The 20,531-nt window shown below is 40.5% G+C and overlaps 1 protein-coding gene across 50 annotated transcripts in view; it reads left to right on the plus strand.

Annotated features, from left to right (window-relative positions):
• TACC1 (transforming acidic coiled-coil containing protein 1) overlaps positions 1-20,531 on the plus strand; it is a 126,405-nt gene that overhangs the window by 85,448 nt on the left and 20,426 nt on the right. For 17 of the 50 annotated variants that reach the window (XM_073998644.1, XM_065519084.1, XM_073998641.1 and 14 more), the window contains 4 exons: positions 7,290-8,406; positions 13,040-13,100; positions 14,902-15,022; positions 18,981-19,033. In XM_073998644.1, the coding sequence (XP_073854745.1) occupies positions 7,598-8,406; positions 13,040-13,100; positions 14,902-15,022; positions 18,981-19,033 (1,044 nt within the window). In that variant the 5' untranslated portion in view covers positions 7,290-7,597. Of the gene's footprint in view, positions 1-7,289; positions 8,407-11,721; positions 11,758-13,039; positions 13,101-14,901; positions 15,110-18,980; positions 19,034-20,531 lie in introns of all 50 variants that reach the window. The other 33 variants (XM_073998638.1, XM_065519080.1, XM_073998636.1 and 30 more) reach the window with 5 other exon arrangements.

Raw genomic sequence — 20,531 nt, forward strand, 5'->3', positions numbered from 1 at the left:
CGGAATTCTTTTCCCATCAAGGAATATTAATAATACCCTGGGGAAGGAATGCATTCCTTGGGGGAGGTCTATAAATGGCTGCTCTGGGAGTGACTGTCTTACGCAGTTGAGATAAGGACTGAAATACACCCTGGTCTCCTGCAGTACCCTCAGGCTTACTAGGATTGGGAAATTCCAGCCTGGTAAATTTTGGTTCTCTGCTCTTGAACCCTGTTTTCTGTTAAGATGTTTATCAAGACAATACATGCATAGCTGAACATAGACCCTCATCAGTAATTTTAATTTTGCCCTTTGCCTTGTGATCTTTGCTTTGCCCTTTTCCTTGTGATCTTTATTGGCCTCAGAAGCACGTGATCTTTGTGACCTACTCCTTGTTCATACACCCCCTCCCCTTTTGAAATCCTTAATAAAAACTTGCTGGTTTTGCGACTCGGGGGACATCACAGACCTACCGATATGTGATATCACCCCCGGTGTCCCAGCTGTAAAATTCCTCTCTTTGTACTCTTTCTCTTTATTTCTCAGATTGGCTGACACTTAGGGAAAATAGAAAGAACCTACGTTGAAATATTGGGGGTGGGTTCCCCCGATACTTCCTATTCATTAGCATCACCCTTGTCAAAGCCCCTAGAATAACATACTAGCAGTTTTACATGTTCCATTTTTACCTTCTTTAATCCCTTTCCACATTGCAACTGGGGTCTGTTCAAAATATAAACCTGAGTATATTCTTTGCTGCTTAAAAACTCCTTATGGCTTCCTGTTGCTCTTAGAATAGAACCAGATTCTTGACAAGGCCTGCAAGGTTCTGTAAGCATGATGCCTTTCTATTTTCCCAGCCTCATTTCTCCCTTTCATTCTTTCAGTAATTATTTAATCAATATCTCTCTATCCTGCTAGTCTCTAAACTGCAGGAGAACAGAGCCTCCTCTTTTTTGCTTGCTGTTACATCCCCAGTGCCAAGGGCAGAGCCCAGTACATAAAAATGCTTGGGTATTTGTTGAATGACTGAGTGAATGTGTGAGTGAAATGGAGGGGTGAACCATTCCTGATGGATAGGGAGCTGGCTTCTCTTTGCACTCAATGCATGTTTGTTTGTTTTCTCTTATACTGAGTTGAAATCCACTTTCCTTTTAATAGTTGTCCACATGATCCTAATTTTATCCTCTGAAGCTACAATAATTCTAATCCCTTTACCTCAAGTGCCCTTAAAATATTTGCAGACTGTATAGTGTTTCTTAGTTTTCTAGGCTAAATATCTTAGACTGATTGTTTACAGATACACCACCTTGATCCACATTCCTCTAAGGACATTCATTTTTGTTCACAATTTTTTTAAGATGAGGAGCTTAGAACTGAATTCAGAATCTAACTGAATTCACAATCCCAGATGTTGTGCAATCGAGGAGACTACAAGAAACTTTTCTGGCAATCAAGAGATGAATTTAATCTGTGGTTTAGTACCCAGGCCTTAGAGTTTGGACAGATTTGGGTTTGCCTACTGGTAAAGACTGATGTCTTGGTTCAATAGGATAATATCAGTGAGCTCTTAGTAGCCCATTGCCTGGTCCATCCAAACCCTCAGTGCATTTTACTCAGTACTGTTGTCATTGATGTTTCTGTTTATCTGTTAATGGGATCTGAGATTGCATTTGCTTTGTGCTCAGGTATGCCACCATGGTTGTATTGAGTTTGCAGTTAACTGCAATTGCGTGTTAGAAAATGTTGGCTGATTGTTCAGGTAGGTCTCTCATCCTGTACTTACATACAGGTTTGCTCTTTATCTCTGAGCTCCTTGAAGACATTGCATAGGACGTGATTGTAATGCCCATCCTTTCATATCAGAAGGGTTTATGTATTTGTCTCTTATTAGGTGACATCAGTTGATCTCAGAATCTTGGGACTTGAGTTTTCTGTGCACTTTAGTTTGGATACATTTGGTCTCAAAGGACAGAAATCCACTCAGACTAGCTTAAATGCGTATACATCATTGAGAAAGGGGAGTTTCATGGAAATTAAGCTGGGGCAGTGTAGGTAGGCCTTTGTGGGCATTGAAAAGTCCTCAGGTACCTCTGTTCTCTATCACTTGCCAACTGGTATAGGATGGTCTTCTGTCTCTATTTTATCCTGACCTCAGCCTCCTACAGATCCACTTACTGTCTTAATTCAGATTCTTGAGAGAGAATCTGTTGATTATTTGTATCACTTGGATAATGCAAATAGAACTTACTTAGGAAAAGACTAAGTAGAGCAAGGGTCTACTGCAGTGTATCTGATGTGGTATTAACATTTTGTAGGTCCAGAGGAGCCATTGGACATCAACAGCTTAAATGTGAGGGATGCAGATGGGTACTGAGTTCCCAGGCACAGCCTGACAGTTTCAGGATTAGAATTTTATGCAGTGAGCAGATTTGAATGGTTGGAAGTTAAAAATACAAATACAGTCATTCACCACATAATGATGTTTTGATCAGTGACTGACTGCATATATGATGTGATCACGTAAGATTATAATACCATATTTTTACTGTACCTTTTCTGTGTTTAGATACACAAATACTTAGCATTGTGTTACCATTGCCTACAGTATTTCAGTATGGTAACATGCTGTTCAGGTTTGTAGCCTAAGAGCAATAGACTATACAATAGGTATGTAGTAGATATATACCATCTAGGTTTGTGTCAAGTACACTCTATAATGATCACACAGTGACCTGCACGATGACGAAATCACCTAATGACAGATTTCTCAGAATCTGTTGTTAACCAACACATAACTGTATTCCCTATTCCACAGAACAGGGTTTAAGTAATCAGACTGTTTCAAAAATAAATGGAAAACCTCCCATATCTGGCCCAGAATCACCTCTTTATAGACCAAAGTACTGAAATAACCAAATAAAAAAATCCATTGGAAAACAAATCCAAAGCAAATGAAAGGAGGTAGTTCTTGTCCTAACATTTAATATAGGCTAATTAGTTTATGGGTAAATATCACTTTATAAATTGTACATAAGAAAATGCATGTATAATACCAATATTTTAGAAGTAGAATTTTTATTTTTACCAAATCCATCATGATTTAGTTAGGTAACAAGTTCTTCCAGTATATCAGTTTGATTTGTAGTAAAATGTAGTGTAACATAGTTTTCTAGATGGAGAAACAGTGGCTCAGGACCATTTCTTGCTTGTCAGCATATGGAAAGGGTGGCTCTCCCACCATGTCACGCCATCCACTCCTGCTGGGCGCACCAGGATAAAGACGTTAAAATACAACCTCTTGTATAGGATTTTCAAGATCTGTTACTTACAGTGAGGTCATCTGTAGTACAACTGAGAGATGCTGAAGTTCTCCTTAAAAGGATATGTGTATTAAGTTCCTAGAAGGGTTATTTATCCCCACTTACTTCCATATCACCATTTTTAGAGATGCACTTTCCACTTTAACCATAGTTTTCAAAATCTTAAGGCAGTGGAAACTTTTCCTCAAAAAAAAAAAAATGTGGACTCTAATATATAATAGACTTTAAGGTGACATATATTATAGTTGTAAAGATTAAAAACATTAGTTTTAAAAACAATGAGATTTGTGAGATTGAAACATACAAAATAACTAAATCAGAGTCTAATTAAAAACTAAGCCAGATGTGGTGGCATGCACCTGTAATCCCAGCTACTCAGGAGGCTGAGGCGGGAGGATGGCTTGAGCCCAGGAGTTCAGGATCAGCCTAGGCAACATAGTAAGACCGTCTTTAAAAAAAAAAAAAAAAAAAAAAAAGAATCAAATTTATTTCAGTAGTGTTTGGGTTACATGATTGAAAGAACCTTGATTTATGCAGGTCAGTAGTTGCAGATAAGTTTTTTAATAATTCAGCTTAGTGCCTGAGAGCATGCCTTAATTAAACTATTCCAAAAGTCTGAAAGAGGAGCAGAGGGGAATTTGTGTTTCAGATTTGAGTTATTAACAATATCTAACAATTCGTCCAATTTATTAATTTTATAGATGTAAATTTTAGAAATAGTACATAAAGTGGTTCCTCATAAGTTTAAATCTTTTTGGTAGAAAATACAAAACTGAGATATTTAGAAGTATCACTTTAAAAAATCTTAAATAATTTAGTGCTGTGACTCTTAAATAGTCACTGTTAAAAGGCACATTTCCTGTTCTGGGTGTTCTCAGATTCTCCAGCACCAACTGGGTTTCCAAGAATTCAGTTCGTTTCTTACACTATCTGGTGCAGACCCCACAAGATAAGGTCTCAGTCCCACGAGACTGCCGCCACTTCAGATACCAGTTGCAAGTCTCAGTGCTTCTGACCAACTGGCTATAAATCTGGGGATTCTCAGAACTCCTCAGTTTCAGTAATTTGCTAGAACGACTCACAGAACTCAGAAAAATACTTATATTTACTGACTTATTATGAAGGATACAACTCAGGAACTGCCAAATGCAAGGGATACATAGGGCAAGGTATCCCCGTACCTGCAGGCGTGCAGAGCTTCCACGCCCTCTGGGCACACCACCCTCCCAGTAAGTCAACGTGTCCACCAACCTGGAAGCTCCCTGTCCCTCTCATTTGGGAGTATTTATAGAGGTTTCATCACATAGGTATGATTGATTAAATTATTGGCCTTGGTGATTGAGCTCATTTTCCAGCCTTTCTCCCCTCCCTGGAAGGAGTGGGGACGGTGCTGAAAGTTGCAACCCTCTAATCTTGGCTTGGTCTTTCTGGTGACCAACCCGTTCCTGCAGCTGTCAGGGGACCCCCAGCACCCAGTCATTCATTAGCACACAAAAGACACTGACCAGTCAGGAGGTTCCAGGGGTAGGGAGCTCTGTGCCAGGGACTGAGGACAAAGGCAAAATACATATTTTTATTATACCACCTGTGTTGAATCTAAAAAGCTGACAATAAGCACCAACACTTAAAAGGAGTGGTAACTATCTAAACCTTGATATAATCAAGACTCAGTGTTGTACAACTGGCCTGTCTTTTAACTGAGCCAGTTGTACATGGAAACACATGGATATTTGCAGCCCTAGGGTGTTGATGGCTTGTTTTCAGTTGTCTGCCTCCCCATCATCAGCACAAAGAAACAATAACACATTTATAACAGTTCGCATACATGGACAGAGATAATAGACTCTGTACACATAAGTGAAATTGTCAGTACAGTTTAAAATGTTCTTGTTAAAATTTTGTGTGTATTGCAGTTGAGTTTTTAAACTTTCTATTATGAAAAGTTTCACAACTGTATGACAGAGAAAATAATACAATGAAAACTCCCATATACCTATCCCTGGGCAACAGTTACCAAGATTTTGCCATACTTACTATCTCTTTTTAAAAAAATCCTTTTGAAATATGTTAAACCAAATTCTGGTTATGAAGCACTGAGACTTCATATTAATAATAAACATATATTTATAAGAAAAATTTTAATTGGACATTTGTAGAATATCTGAAGTATATTTGTGAAGTATAATTTATAAACCACTACCCAATAATAATCATAAAAGATTCATGAGAAAGGTGTGTGAGTGCTTTAAAAAAACTATTCCAAATCCCAGCTACTCAGGCAGCTGAGGTGGGAGGATTGCTTGAGCCCCAGAGTTTGAGGCTGCAGTGAGCTATGATCACACCACTGCACTCCAGCCTGGGCAACAGAGTGAGAGACCCCTTAAAAAAAAAAAAAAAGAACAGGCTGGTGCAGTGGCTTGTACCTGTGACCCCAGCACTTTGGGAGACCAAGGCAGGCAGATTGCTTGAGCCCAGTGAGACCAGCCTGGGCAACTTGGCTGTCCTGTCTCTACATAAAAAATAAATTAAAATAAAAATTAACAAGCTTGGTGGCTCATGCCTGTGGTCCCAATTACTTGGGAGGCTGTGGTGGGAGGATCACTTGGGCCTGGGGAGGTCAAGGCTGCAGTGAGCCAAGATCAGGCCACAGTACTCCAGCCTGGGTAACAGAGACACTGTCTCAAGAAAAACAAAAATAAAAACTATTGCTATGATATTCCAGTGGTACTTGACTCTGCTCCTGGATTAGGATTAGGAAGTAGGATTAGAGGGTCATCTCTTAATTTCATTTAAAATCTTGAGATATTATAAGCAATTCACTGAGTTTTCTGTGCTACTCTTGTTTCAGATATCTGTGTCAGGAAATCACTTTGTGCTTTAATGAAATCACCTAATTCACACCTTCCTAATATTTGCAGCACTTATCCTAGTAAGACCACAATTAAAAAGGGTTTTTATTTTTCACAAGTGATTTAGAGAATTCCTGGTCTAGCTTAGAGACAGAGGTTCTAAAGAAAAAATAACTTTATTGTTTTATAATTTGTGTCTTAGTAAAATAAGGGCTATTTGTTTTAAAGCCATTTCCATATCTGGTTTTTCAAATTAGCTTTCTTATTTGGTTCTTTTAGTTTTTAGGGCTACGGAGAGATGATTCTGAGTTGGTCACAGTAGATTTTTTTAATTTATTTTTGAAACAGTCTTTTTAAATTCTGTTCTGTGGATACTTGTGGGTTTTTTTCTTTTTTTCTTTTTTCTTTTTTTTTTTTTTTTTTTGAGACGGAGTCTAGGCTGGAATGCAGTGGTGCAATCTCAGCTCACTGCATCCTCCGTCTCCCGGGTTCAAGTGATTCTCCTGCCTCAGCCTCCCGAGTTGTTGGGACTACAGGCATGTGCCACCACGCCCAGCTAATTTTTGTATTTTTAGTAGAGATGGGGTTTCACCATGTTAGCCAGGATGGTCTCGATCTCTTGACCTCATGATGTGCCCACCTTGGCCTCCCAAGATACTTGTGTTTTTAACATCCAAAGATTCAAATCTGTTCACTGCATAAAGTTCTGACCCTGAAGCAGTCCGGCTGTGCCTAGGAACTATCTCAGCGCCAATCTGACTCCCTGCGCTGTAGCTGTTGGTTTCTAAAGATTCCTCCAGGCCAGTTTTACCCTACAGAATGTTAACATCACTTAATATACATTGCAGCAGACTCTTGCTCTATTTATCTTTTTTCTAAATAGCCCTTTTGGTGTAGTTGCCATTCGTATCACTTGGGTAATGCGCATACACAACTTGGGATAGGAAAATTCATTTTAGGGTGTTGTGCTACTCTTCTTTTTCAGGCTGTGCTGCCATCCTTGCTGAACTTTAGAGATGGTTAATAAAAGCAAAGGGGGAAGAACTTGCTATTTGTTTATATGAATTCAAGTAGGAAAAGATATTTACCAATGACAGAAAGATAATTCTTTAATAGGTGGTTTTTGTGTTCATTTTAGAATCACAAGAAGCTGATGAAGAGCTTGTAGCAGAAGTGGTTGAAAAATGTTCATCTAAGACTTGTTCTAAACCTTCAGAAAATGAAGTGCCACAGCAGACCATTGATTCTCACTCAGTCAAGAATTTCAAAGAGGAGCCTGAACATGATTTTAGCAAAATTTCCATTGTGAGGCCATTTTCAATAGAAACGAGGGATTCCACGGATATCTCGGCAGCCCTTGGAACAAAAGCAGCTCATGGCTGTGTAACTGCAGTCTCAGGCAAGGCTCTGCCTTCCAGCCCGCCAGATACCCTCCAGGACGAGGCAATGACGGAAGGCAGCATGGGGGTCACCCTTGAGCCCTCCACAGAAGCCAATCTAAAAGCTGGCAACTCCTGTCCAGAGCCTGTGCCCAGCAGAAGAAGCAAGCTGAGAAAGCCCAAGCCTGTCCCCCTGAGGAAGAAAGCAATTGGAGGAGAGTTCTCAGACACCGACGCTGCTGCGGAGGGTACACCTCTCCCCAAAGCATCCTACCACTTCAGTCCTGAAGAGCTGGATGAGAACACAAGTCCTTCTTCGCTTGGAGGTGCCATGTTCCAGAAGTCTCCCCCTGACCTTAAAGAAACTCCCGGCACTCTCAGTAGTGACACAAACGACTCAGGGGTTGAGCTGGGGGAGGAGTCCAGGAGCTTACCTCTCAAGCTTGAGTTTGATTTCACAGAAGATATGGGAAACATAGAGGCCAGGAAAGCCCTTCCAAGGAAGCTTGGCAGGAAACCGGGTAGCAAACTGATTCCCAAGATGCAAAAAGATGGCATCAGTAAGTCAGCAGGTTTAGAACAGCCTACAGACCCAGTGGCACGTGACGGGCCTCTCTCCCAAACATCTTCCAAGCTAGATCCTAGTCAGTGGGAAAACGCCAGCTTCAACCCCTTTGGGAGCCACTCTATTCTGCAGAACTCCCCATCCCTTTCTTCTGAGGGTTCCTACCACTTTTACCCAGATAACTTTGACGAATCTGTGGATCCCTTTAAACCAACTACGACCTTAACAAGCAGTGACTTTTGTTCTCCCACTGGTAATCATGTTAATGAAATCTTAGAATCACCCAAGAAGGCAAAGTCGCGTTTAATAACGTGAGTGACAGTGGGTGCTGGGTGTCGTGCTCTGTGTCTTCTCTGTGAGTTTGGCAGCTGGCTACTTTTGGCTTTGGTGAACTGAGTTTACCTTTGAGGCGCACCGAGGTTGATACAAAGCTCATAACGTTATCCTGCAGTCTTCACTATTTGGCCTGTTGTGTGGAATCGGAAATACCAGAGGTTTCCTTTTCCAATTGTTGCCTTATTTCTGAATCCTCGGCTTAATCAGCTAAGTTCTTTTCCCCTGGCCCTAGAGACTTTTTTATGTTTTTAAAAAAATAGGCTGGGCATGGTGGCTGACACCTGTAGTCCCAGCAGTTTGGGAGGTCGACACAGGTGAATCACTTGAGGTCTGGAGTTTGAGACCAGCCTGTCTAACATGGTGAAACCTTCTCTACTAAAAATGCAAAAATTAGCTGGGCATGGTGGTGCATACCTGTAGTCTCAGCTACCCGGGAGGCTGAGACACAAGAATTGCTTGAACCCAGGAGGCAGAGGTTGCAGTGAGCCAAGATCACGCCACTGCACTCCAGCCTGGGCGACAGCAAGACTCCATCCCCCCAAAAAAAAAAAAAAAAAAATGGCATGAGATAGGCAGGTAGAGATTTGATGGTTTTCAGAAATCCTGGCTGGGCTGTTAGGAGTCATGTTATAGACAATTCAAATGTCAGTGCTGGCCACCGTCTTCGTATTCTTTATGGATAAAACAGAAATTCCAATCCTATAACTTACCTCTGTAGCGTCAATAACGTGGGAAATGGTCCAAAAGGGTCTTGTAGAAAGAAGACTTTTTACATAAACAGAAAGCTATGATTTTTGTGGGAAACAAACCTACCACTAAAATTGATGAGAATTCTTGTCTCCATGTGTAATTTCTGGCTCATCGCCCAGAAGGTAAATTTTTAATAAGAATCAAGAATATTTTACATGATCAGTTAAAACTGAGTAGTCGGTTTAGTCAATCCCCCATCTCTCCTGGGAAATTATCTGACTTTTGCAAGGTCCTTGGAGTTTTCAGTATAATTACCTAAGGTCATATTCCATATCAAGTTTCAGTTTAACTTTGCTACAGGATTACTTTATCACAAAACTTGAGTAGATGATAATACAATCATACATCACTTAGCCACAGGATAAGCCACAGGGAAGTGCATCCTTTGGTGATTTTGTTGTGTGAACATCATCAGGTGAACTTACTCAAACCTAGGTGGTGTAACCTACTACATACCTAGGCTATATGGTACAGCCTGTTGCTCCTAGGCTACAACCCTATACAGCACATTATCATACTGAATACTGTAGGTGCTAGGTGTGGTGGCTCACACCTGTAATGCCAACACTTTGGGAGGCCAAGGTGGGAGGATCCCTTGAGGCCAGGAGTTCAAGATCAGCCTGGGCAACATAGAGCCCCCCACCAGTCCCCTGTCTCTTTAAAAATTTTTTTTTAATTAGCTGGGAGTGGTGGTGCATACCTGTAGTCCCAGCTACTCAGGGGGTTGAGGCAGGAGGATTGCTTGAGCCCAGGAGATTGAGGTTACCGTGAGCCAGGATTATGTCATTGTACTCCAGCCTGGCTGGCAGAGCAAGACCCAGTCTTAAAAAAAAAAAAAAACTACTATAGGCAGTGTAACACAATGGTAAGTATTTGTGTATCTAAACATATCTAAGCATAGAAAATGTACAGTAAAAATATAGTATAAAAGATAAAAAATAATACACCTGTGTAGGGCCCTTACCATGAATGGAGCTTGCAGAACTCGAAGTTGCTCTGAGTGAGTCAGTGAGTGGTGAGTGAATGTGAAGGCCTAGGACATTACTGTACACTACTGTAGCCTCTATAAACACAGTACACTTCAGCTACACTAAATTTATTTAAATTTTTTTCCTTCATTAATAGATTAAGTTTAGCTTACTGTAACGTTTACTTTATCAACTTTTAAATTTTTAAAGAAATTTTGACTTTTGTAATAATACTTAGCTTAAAACACAAACACATGGTACAGCTATACAAAAATATTTTCTTTCTTTATATCCCTATTCCGTAAGTTTTCTTTGTGTAAAATTATTTATTTATTTACTTTTTAAAATTTTTGTTAAAAACTAAGACACAGACACACACATTACCTAGGCCTACCCTGGGTCAGGATCATCAGGACATCACTAGACAATAGTTTTTCAGTTCCATTATAACCCTACGGGACCACCATCGTATACATGACTGAAACGTCATTACATGGCACCTGACTGTATATCCTTTTGTGGCCCTGTGACATTTTACTAAAAAGTTTGAGTAAAATGTAGATATAAAGAAGGACCAATGAGATGCAGGATGAAATATGTACAAGGAGTATGAGAAGCACTGTGCTTGTAGTTGTCACTGTATGTCAGTTGGGGAAATGCTTCTCAGCATTGCTATGACTTAAAGAAAAACTCCGGATATCATGGTGACCTACAGCAGAAAGGAAGATGCCCAGAGGTTTAAAGAGCAGAAGGATCAACTTCAGGACCAAGAAAGTAGAGAGATGTAGGAACCAGTTCCTCAGCAGCCCCAGAATGGCTAAGGGGAGTGAAATGTCATTAGTAGCTCTCGATCTGTTGCTTGATTGTATATTAGCAGTTAAATGGTTGTTGGAAAATATTATTGATTGGATGCCCTTTTTTGTGGCTTTTAAGGTTGGTTACTTCTCTCTAGACAGCACTTAGGGTATGTACTGGGCACATCACTGCTCCTTCCTCCCCTAAATGTGGGATGCTTCTGCCTACTGAAGTTAATGAGTCATTTGTGAATCTTTCAGTTGCATGCCACCAATGCGTTAAATAAGATGAAATCTGGGCCAAAGAAAGGGTAATTTATTCTACACTTCATATTCAGCAGCAACAAGCACCATCTCTCGAGTTCTACCACCCTCACCCAGTAACCTTTTTCCCCTATTCGGTTTTTGTTGAATGAACTTCTTAATCTAATACACTTAATAGGGGTTTAAGTCCTTATGCAATCAAAAATCTTGTCTTCTTGTTCTTTTTAGAAGAAAGGAGTGCTAGACCTCTTGGAAATTTATTTTTCATCTATAAATTTGAATTTGTGGCATTTCTGAATGTTTCTACCAGTCTGTTTTGTAGATGAGGTCTGTTCATCATTCACTCACTAGTGATAACATTCATGAATACATTTTTAATTTATATCTCACCTCATAGAAAGAATTGTGCAGCTTTTACATCTGCCAGACTAGAGTTGAATATTCCAGTCTTTACATGATTTTTTTTCTCCATCTGTCTGTCTCTTTCCTGTCTCTAATTTGGTTGGTGCATCAGGACTACTGAACAAGTGAAATTTCTCTGTTTTCTGTTGTAAGTACTCCTGCTGTTTCTTTTGTCACTGGGACCGTTGGCAGTTTCCTCTCCCCCTTCCCCCAGCCATCTCTCCATAGCATGTTTGCTTCTAATTCTGAGTTTGATCTTCTGATGATTTTTTTTGCATTTCATCAGTCACTTCATGAGTCAGCTTAGCCTTGCAGTTGTCCATACCTAAGGGAGTGGGGCTTGGTCTTTACACCTTAGGTGCTAGAGCTTGCGCTCCCTGGCTTGGCAGGTGTCATGTGGCGCTTTGACAATACCAAAAGCTGGCTTGGCCCCAAGATCATCGCAGCAGTGGTTTGAGGGACTGTTCTGCTATTTAATATTGGAAATCATTGGCTTTTTTTGGTAGGATAAAGCTACTGGCTTGGAACAGTTAATAAATTTTACTGAGTCAGCTCAACTTGAGTTTGGTGGCAGAGGGTAGCACTCAGTAAGAAGATTAGGGAAAGAAGATCATGAACTAGTGATTATGCACATTCTGGTAACTTATGTGCTTGTCTTTGTATTTTTTCTCACAAAAGAAAAAAAGTTGCAAATAATTTTTTCTCTTTTTTTTGGTCACAGTGGTGTTTTTACTGGAAATTCTAAGTTTATTAGAACAGAATCTGAATTAGTCCTGTGATCACAAGTTGTGTGCTAATCTACAAATAACAGGTGGTTCAAGCTTCCCCAGTTTCAGGCTTTGTGCAGCATGTGACATTCATCTTCCATCTTACTACTTAATAGGAATGGTAACAGTTTACCCACATAGTTTTATTTTTATAATTTTTATTGACAGTTCTTCTCTGTGAGCACACAAGTCTTAACTGGAACTGTTTTATGAGACGTCTATGGGTTTTAGAGCAATAAAGAATTTTTAAAGAATTTGGTCCAGCGTGATGATTTTTCTAATGAACGTCAAAGCCAAGTGAGTGAGGCTCAGAGGAACTGAATGTCTCCAGCTGCTAAGGCTCTACTATCTGAAAAGCTTTTGGTGGCGTGTAATTAAAAACCATAGACATCAGAGTGCTACTGTTTGACAACTCACAGAAGCAAGCGGAGGGGGTCTTTTCAGAGAATGAGCCTCACTGTAGGTCTTTGCTTACCTCGTCTCTCTGGGGAAAACTCAGAGGCATAAAAGGTATCCCTGCCTCTCTCATGCGGCGATGTATGATTTGTGTGGTGCTGTACGCTTTGGCTTCTATCCGCACACACTGCTCTCTGCTCCATTTCATACCTTGACAGTTGTCAGTGTGATTGCAAACTGGCTTGTTTGTGTTTCTTCTCTTTCCAGGAGTGGCTGTAAGGTGAAGAAGCATGAAACTCAGTCTCTCGCTTTGGATGCATGTTCCCAGGTGAGTCTGTGTCCATCCCCAGAACGTCTCTTAGACCAGGGGTCCCCCAGTGGGAGTTTGCATACCCCTGGCGGGTGGTTCAAAAGGACTTTCCAATGGGTGCCTGAGTACTCAGTTTTAAACAGATCCTTACTGTCCCTGAAGAGAAGGCCCCTGAAGACAAGCGAACCCTTTCACAATGACTTTTTTTTTTTGGTAAAATTCCCACTTTAAGTGCTACAAAGATGCATCACCATCACCACAGGGTGTGAAAGTCTCCAGGGCACCAAAGGGAAGATCTGAAATATCGGTGTAGGTGCTAAGAAGATAATTGACTAATAACTGGATGGTATTTTTCTTAAGTCAGATGGTTTTCTAATTCATTGCTTTCAACAATAGAGGAAAACCTGAGTTGTTAACTGATCTAAAAATAATGTTTGATGATAGATTTTTTGGGGCACATAACTTGGAAAGGGGTTCAAAGAATTGAAAGGCACTTGTGTTACAGAACTACCTTCTGTTTCATCTATTGTTTATATAAATAAGGTTTCTTAATGATTATATTTATAAAAATAGAAACCAGGAATAAAATTGATATTGACCTTTGTTACATTCTAGCAATAAATAGTATCCATCCATGACCGTATAGACTAATTGCAAAACAAATAAACCGAAACCCAGGCCCATCTGATTGCAATGAGATCCTTTTGTTCTTTTTAAAACTTTGTCAGTATACTTATTACAGGAATACATTCATTGTTTAATAGAGTTCAATTTAACGTAACTTATCCTATACAATTTGGACCAGAAACTTGGTATATGGTGTAAAATGTAAAAAAGGGGTGTGGTGGGGGAAATTTGCAATCTGAGTTATTTTTCATCTGTTACAAATGTGTAAAAGATTCTCCCAGATTTTGCTAAAGTAGGCAGCAAGAACTATGAGAAATTTATCTTTGGTCTTCTTTAAAAAAAAAACCCCAAACCCATTTATTGGATATAAAATAAAACCCATTTATTGCACTGTAAAAGTTTTTAAGAATTAGTGCAATAAAACATTTTGTAATTGATATAACAACTTACTTTTGTGTCTGATAATACTTATCAAAACTTGTAATATTTTGAAAATAAGTTATGCATTAATATAATAACTCTCCAGCAGAAAAAAATTTTAAGACTTACAGTCAAAGAAAAAAGTTTCACAGAGACATTGGATAGAGACCTTTAGAAGACTTCCAGCCATGCAGATGTTTTTCATTTGGATTTCATGATGGAAGTGAAATGGAAATACAGATTTAGAGAGGAAAAGGAATAACATAAACTTCTGACTTATTCAGGAACTTGTTAGTGTAAATTTACATATGGTATCAAATCACCAAGGTAACTAGATAGCATTAAGTAAATTCAATATTTGGAATATTCCAGATATTACATTCTTTGTGATTATTTAAACTTATGCCAAAAAGTTTTTAGCTGTCACTTGAAAATGCAATGGGGTACATAGATTTTTTAAAAAATTAGGAGGTATGCAAGCAAAAAAATTGAAAACCATTGTCTTAAACCACTTAAACTGCTTGCTTATAAACTTAACCTAGAGAAGATCATTTTTTAAAACCTCAGACTCAAATTACAGAAACTAGGTTCTATAAAACAATATCTCACAATTGAAAGACTCCAGCTTCGTCCTTGCTTTGTACCCTGATCTGTGGTTAACCTCTCACATATCTGTATGGAGTTGTGTCTACCTTGTTCCATTCATGGGATGTCAGTTTTCCCCATTGCTTGCCCTCCTAAAGGGTAGCATCTTCTCTGTTGTGTTTCTCAGGATGAAGGAGCAGTGATCTCCCAGATTTCAGACATTTCTAATAGGGATGGCCATGCTACCGATGAGGAGAAACTGGCATCCACGTCATGTGGTCAGAAATCAGCTGGGGCCGAGGTGAAAGGTGAGCCAGAGGAAGACCTGGAGTACTTTGAATGTTCCAATGTTCCCGTGTCTACCATAAATCATGCGTTTTCATCCTCAGAAGCAGGTATGGAAGCATATCTTCATCTTTCTAATGTACATAAGCATGGAAATGCCTGAAAGCCTAATAAAGCAGGAGGCGCCTTACAGAGATTAAAGAATTGGGTCACTTGAAGGATAGATTTAGGATGCTGACCTATGCTTTGCTTCTTTACCCGGAAAAGGGACACAAAAAAAGGACTTCTTGAAGTACTAGGAACATAGGGATACTTGTGACAAGTTGTATAGGAGATGCTGATGTGTGTGAGACTGCTTGAATTTCTTTATAATTGTATGTGAATATGGCCATACCTTAAAGTATAGTGGTGTGTTAGTTCATTTGTATAATTGTATGTGAATATGGCCACCTCTTATGGTGGTGTGTTAGTTCATTTGTATAATTGTATGTGAGTATGGCCACCTCTTAAAGTATAGTGATGTGTTAGTTCATTTGCGTTGCTGTAAAGGAATACCTGAGAATGGCTAATTTATAAGGAAAAGAGGTTTATTTGGTTCTTGATTCTGCAGCCTGTAGAATAAGCATGGCACCAGTGCCTGTTTCTAGTGAGGGGGACTCAGGAAGCTTCCAATCATGGTGGAAGGCAAGGGGGAGCAAGTGTGTCACATGGCGAGAGGGTGGGAGGAAGAGAGGGGGAGGAGGATGCCAGGCTATTTTAACAAACATCTCACAGAAACTAACAGAGCAAGAAGTTACTTATTACCACAAGGAGGGCAGCAAGCTATTCATGAGGGATCCGCCTCTATGACCCAGCCACCTCCCATTAGGCCTCACTTCCAACTGTTGATCAGGTTTCATCATGCGATTTAGGGGGCAAATATTTAAACTATATCAAATGGCCTATAAATATGTCATACATTTGACTTTTTTGTGATTGTTATACTCATTGTTTAACTTAGAGAAACAACAACTAACATGTATGGTGCCTTACCATGTACAGGCATTGTTCTAAGTGCTTTGCATATACTCATTCATAGCAAGGTGTTACCTTTTTCTCCCTTCTTCAGAGAAACAAAGTAAGTCAGAGAAGTTAAGTGACTTGATTAAAGTCACTTGGCTAGGGTAGGACAGAAAAGTGGTATCTTTTTCCTCACCCACCACGGGGTTCATGGCTGAGACATCTCTAACAAAAGATCAACAAGAGAAAAGCATACAAACGTATTTAATGTAAGTTTTACATGACATTAGAGCCTCCAGAAATGAAGACCCAAAGGAACAGGGAAAACTGTACTTTTACAGATAGTTGTGCAGAAGTATAATTGGAGGACAGAAGGGCATGATCTATGGTAATAAACCAGGGGAACTTAGCAAGTCCTGTTTGTTTCAGTTCCTCTTGGTGTCTGTGTCTTTCGGGATAAGGACATTGTTTTTCTCTGTGTACAAGGAGGTCCTTCTGTAATGAGGTCTTATGACCTATTTTCGGGGGAAGGTCTGAGGGATTCCTTTATGACCTGCTTCAGGGAAGAGGGCAGGAGAGGGACTGAGAGACCCCCCTGCTTCTGCTGTGTCCTCAAATGCGAAGGCACCATATTTTGGTGAAGTGTGTTGTGAACCTCGTCATTAGTAAATGGCAGAACTACATTTGACTCTAAGCAGTCTGGTTCCATGGTCTTTTAGCCACAGTGCCAAAGTATGATGAGATTATTTTCATGATACTAGGCTACTGTAAATTTTTCTGGTACAGATGTGGTAAGTTGAGATTGACCAGTGCACTGTAAAATCTTTTGTAACATGCTAATGAGGAACCTGGACTAATCAGGGCTGAAACCTCTTACTGATGAACTTGTCAGATCATTCTAGAGCTAAGCCCCTCTTTTGGGACCCCAGTTACGTCCTTGGCCTTAAACCTTACTTACGAAAAGTTTAGAACCATGTTCCTGACTACATTAAACATTATTAAAAACTCAGATCTTCTTAACATAATTTTATTTGTGGGCTTTTATGCATAGAATTTTAAAAGTCATGATCTGCCATTAAGCCAGGGAAGCAGATGGAAAGTAAGAACTTGGAGCAATTTATCCCCCCTGGCCTCCTCCTCATCCCAGGCCTCAGTCTCTCATCTGTAAAATAATGTGCCAGGCATTGTTCCTGATTTATTCCGATACTGCCTTCTGCCCTGATATCTTTCCCTAAGCCCTTGTTTGCCATTCCCCCAGTTTCTTGGGGTTAATCCTGAGTATTCTTAACACCTGCCTTGGTTTTTTTCCGTCTGAAGTGTCTTCCTTTGCCGCCTCCTACACAGATCTGCACATCCCTTCAGGTCTCTGCAGCATGCTTTATGCTCCCACATTTCCTTTCCCCCTTCCTGTTCCACAGTACCTAGTGCAGTGTGTTAATTACAGGAAGGTAATATTATAAACTTACTGAGGTTGGAGACTACCAGACAGTCATCTTTGAGTCACCTTTGACACAGTACATGGTAAACATTTATTGAATTATATTCTTCCCCACTGGAGGAAATTCCTTCAACAAAAATTTGTGTAGAGAGCTGGGGCCCTGTGTATACAGTGCTGTCTTCAAAGTTAGCAAACAGCAAGGGGAACAGATTTGAACAAGTGGTTACATTGTAACTGATCAGCCACATCACAGGCAAGTGGAGGCTGCGGTCCTGGGTGTGGGAGTGGCTACAGGCCCTGTTAGGTGAATCCCGACTGTGTCCTGGGGAGTGTCCCCTTGGAACTGGGTCCTGATGGATACTTACTAGATGTTCTCCAGGAAACAAGACTTTCACACAGCCATGGGAAGGAAGCTGCCATGTTGGTAAAAGGCCTGGTGGTTTTCTGTAAGTACCTGGCCAAGTGGGAAACAAGGTCGTACTGTGGAATCTGGGCTTGATCCTATAGGTATGGAGGGGGAGGTTGAAGATTTTTGAACAAGGGAGTGATGGTCACATTTGTGTTTTAAATAATTAGCTATTGACAACAATAGTAGTTAGTGATTGCCATGTGGAGGATTGTAACTTTAGATTGTAAACTTTTATATGCTTTTCTGTATTTTTATGTTTACTTTAATGAGTGTATCTTCTGGTTATTTTATTTTTTATTTTTCTTATTTTTGAGACTGAGTTTCGCTCTTGTTGCCCAGGCTGGAGTGTGGTGGTGCTATCTCAACTCACTGCAACCTCCACCTCCCAGGTTCAAGCGATTCTCCTGCCTCAGCCTCCCGAGTAGCTGGGATTACAGGCATGCGCCACCGCACCGAGCTAATTTTTGTATTTTTAGTAGAGATGAGGCTTCGCCATGTTGGCCAGGTTGGTCTCCTGACCTCAGGTGATCCACCCACCTTGGCCTCCCAAAGTGCTGGGATTACAGGCATGACCCACTGTGCCCAGCCATCTTCTGGTTGTTTTAAATGTCACCCTCTACCCTAGTAGAGGATAGACCTGAGACAAGGTAGCCCATTTGAAGGGTGTGGAGGGGAGAATGAGTTTAGTTGTGCTGGCTTGAATTTTAAAGCTTATTATCTTATCTGCTGCATTAATTAGATCAAGGCCACCATTCTGGGCTGGAATTTAAATTCACTCCGACTTGATGATAAAAAAATCAGTGTTACACAGTGTCCCCTTTCTGAAATAATGCCACAGTTAGTACAACGCATTTTTCCAAACTTTTAATGGACACAAGGGGGCAGCCTTGCTGTTCTTTCTGCCTGAAGGCTGACGACCGGTTCCTGGCGACTAACCACGTGCTCCTCTTCTGAATGCCATGGACTTATAACAACGCTCAAGAAAATGCCAGCATTCCTTTTAAATAAAATCTTAAAATGCTTTTCATGTGTTCATAGTCATTCTCGGCCTTCACTGGCGTTTCCAAGAGCCTTTCACTAGGGAGGAAAGGAACCAACTTCTTGGGATAACTATAAAAATGACTTTCTGTCTTAGGCATAGAGAAGGAGACGTGCCAGAAGATGGAAGAAGACGGGTCCACTGTGCTTGTAAGTTCCTGAATGTGGAGGGCCGGGTGGGGCTCAGATTTCTTTCAGTATTTGTTTTGAAGCCCATGTGAATTTGTTAAATTCTGGTCAGTGTTAGGTGACGAGGATAAAATGTAAATAAGATAGTTTCTTCACTTGAGGAACATGTAGTCTCTGCGGTGTTCTGTAGAGTAGCCCTAGCTGCAGGTAGCTGTTGAGCACACTTGAACTGTAGCTACTCAGAAAAAGAAGAAGCATAAATGTCTCAACTTTTTATATTAACTACATGTTGAGATGATAATATTTCGGATGTATTGGGTTAACTAAGGTTTTTATTATTATTGTTATTATTATTATTTGAGACAGTCTCACTGTTCCCCAGGCTGGAATACAGTGGTGCAATCTTGGCTAACTGCAACCTCCACCTCCTGGGCTCAAGTGATCCTTCCACCACAGCCTCCCAAGTAGCTGGAACTAGAGGTGCATGCCACCACACCCAGCTAATTTTTGTATTTTTTGTAGAAATGGGGTCTTGCCGTGTTGCCTAGCTGGTCTCAACCTCCTGGGCTCAAGCGATCTGCCCACCTTGGCCTCCCAAAGTATTGGGATTACAGGCATGAGCCCCTGCACCTGGCTGGTTTACTCGGTTTGTTTTTTTTTTTTGAGATCAAGCTTCACTCTTGTCGCCCAGGCTGGAGTACAGTGACGCAATCTCGTCTCACTGCAGCCTCCGCCTACTGGGTTCAAACAGTTCTCCCTCAACCTCCTGAGTAGCTGGGATTACAGGCATGCGCCACCACGCATGGCTAATTTTTGTATTATTAGTAGAGACGGGGTTTCACCATGTCGGCCAGGCTGGTCTCAAACTCCTGACCTCAGGTGATCCACCCGTGTTGGCCTCCTGAAGTGCTGGGATTATAGGCATGAGCCACTGCGCCCGGCCCGTTTACTCAGTTCTTAAACTTTTAACTTCCTGATTCCCAACTGATTCATCCATAAAATGAGTAGCACCCATCTGCCTCATCAAAATGGTTGTAAGGATAAGATAAAATGATAACGTGAAAGATTTAAGCTGTAAAGCGCTAGAATACACTAGTGGTGTGCTAGAATACACTGTTGTATTAGAATACACTGGTGTGGTGTTGATAGGAAACACGTGGAAAAAAGTGAAAAAGAAGAGAGTGAAAAGAAAAATGGCAAACTGTCTCTGAAGGCAGCTGGTGAGGAACATATCATATGCTGTGACCTTTTAAAAGCAACTCCATTTGAACTTCCCAACATAAATTAACTCCTACTTCCTTAGAACACTGAATAAACATTGTATAAAGAAATTTCACCATGCAAAACATTGAATGAAAAAATCATCTATTTAATCCAGCATTCACTTTTTAAGTTTCTCCGTGTTGCTCTGAAGTTCATTCCTATGCGGTCTTGTGCCCAGCAGTAGGTGGTGGCTGGACTGAGGCCAGAGTACAATCAGTGGTGGGAGTCAGTCTCTCCTTGCTTTCCAGCTGTTTGT

The sequence above is a fragment of the Macaca fascicularis genome, chromosome 8 (genome assembly GCF_037993035.2).
Source record: "Macaca fascicularis isolate 582-1 chromosome 8, T2T-MFA8v1.1".
Lineage (NCBI taxonomy): Eukaryota > Metazoa > Chordata > Mammalia > Primates > Cercopithecidae > Macaca > Macaca fascicularis.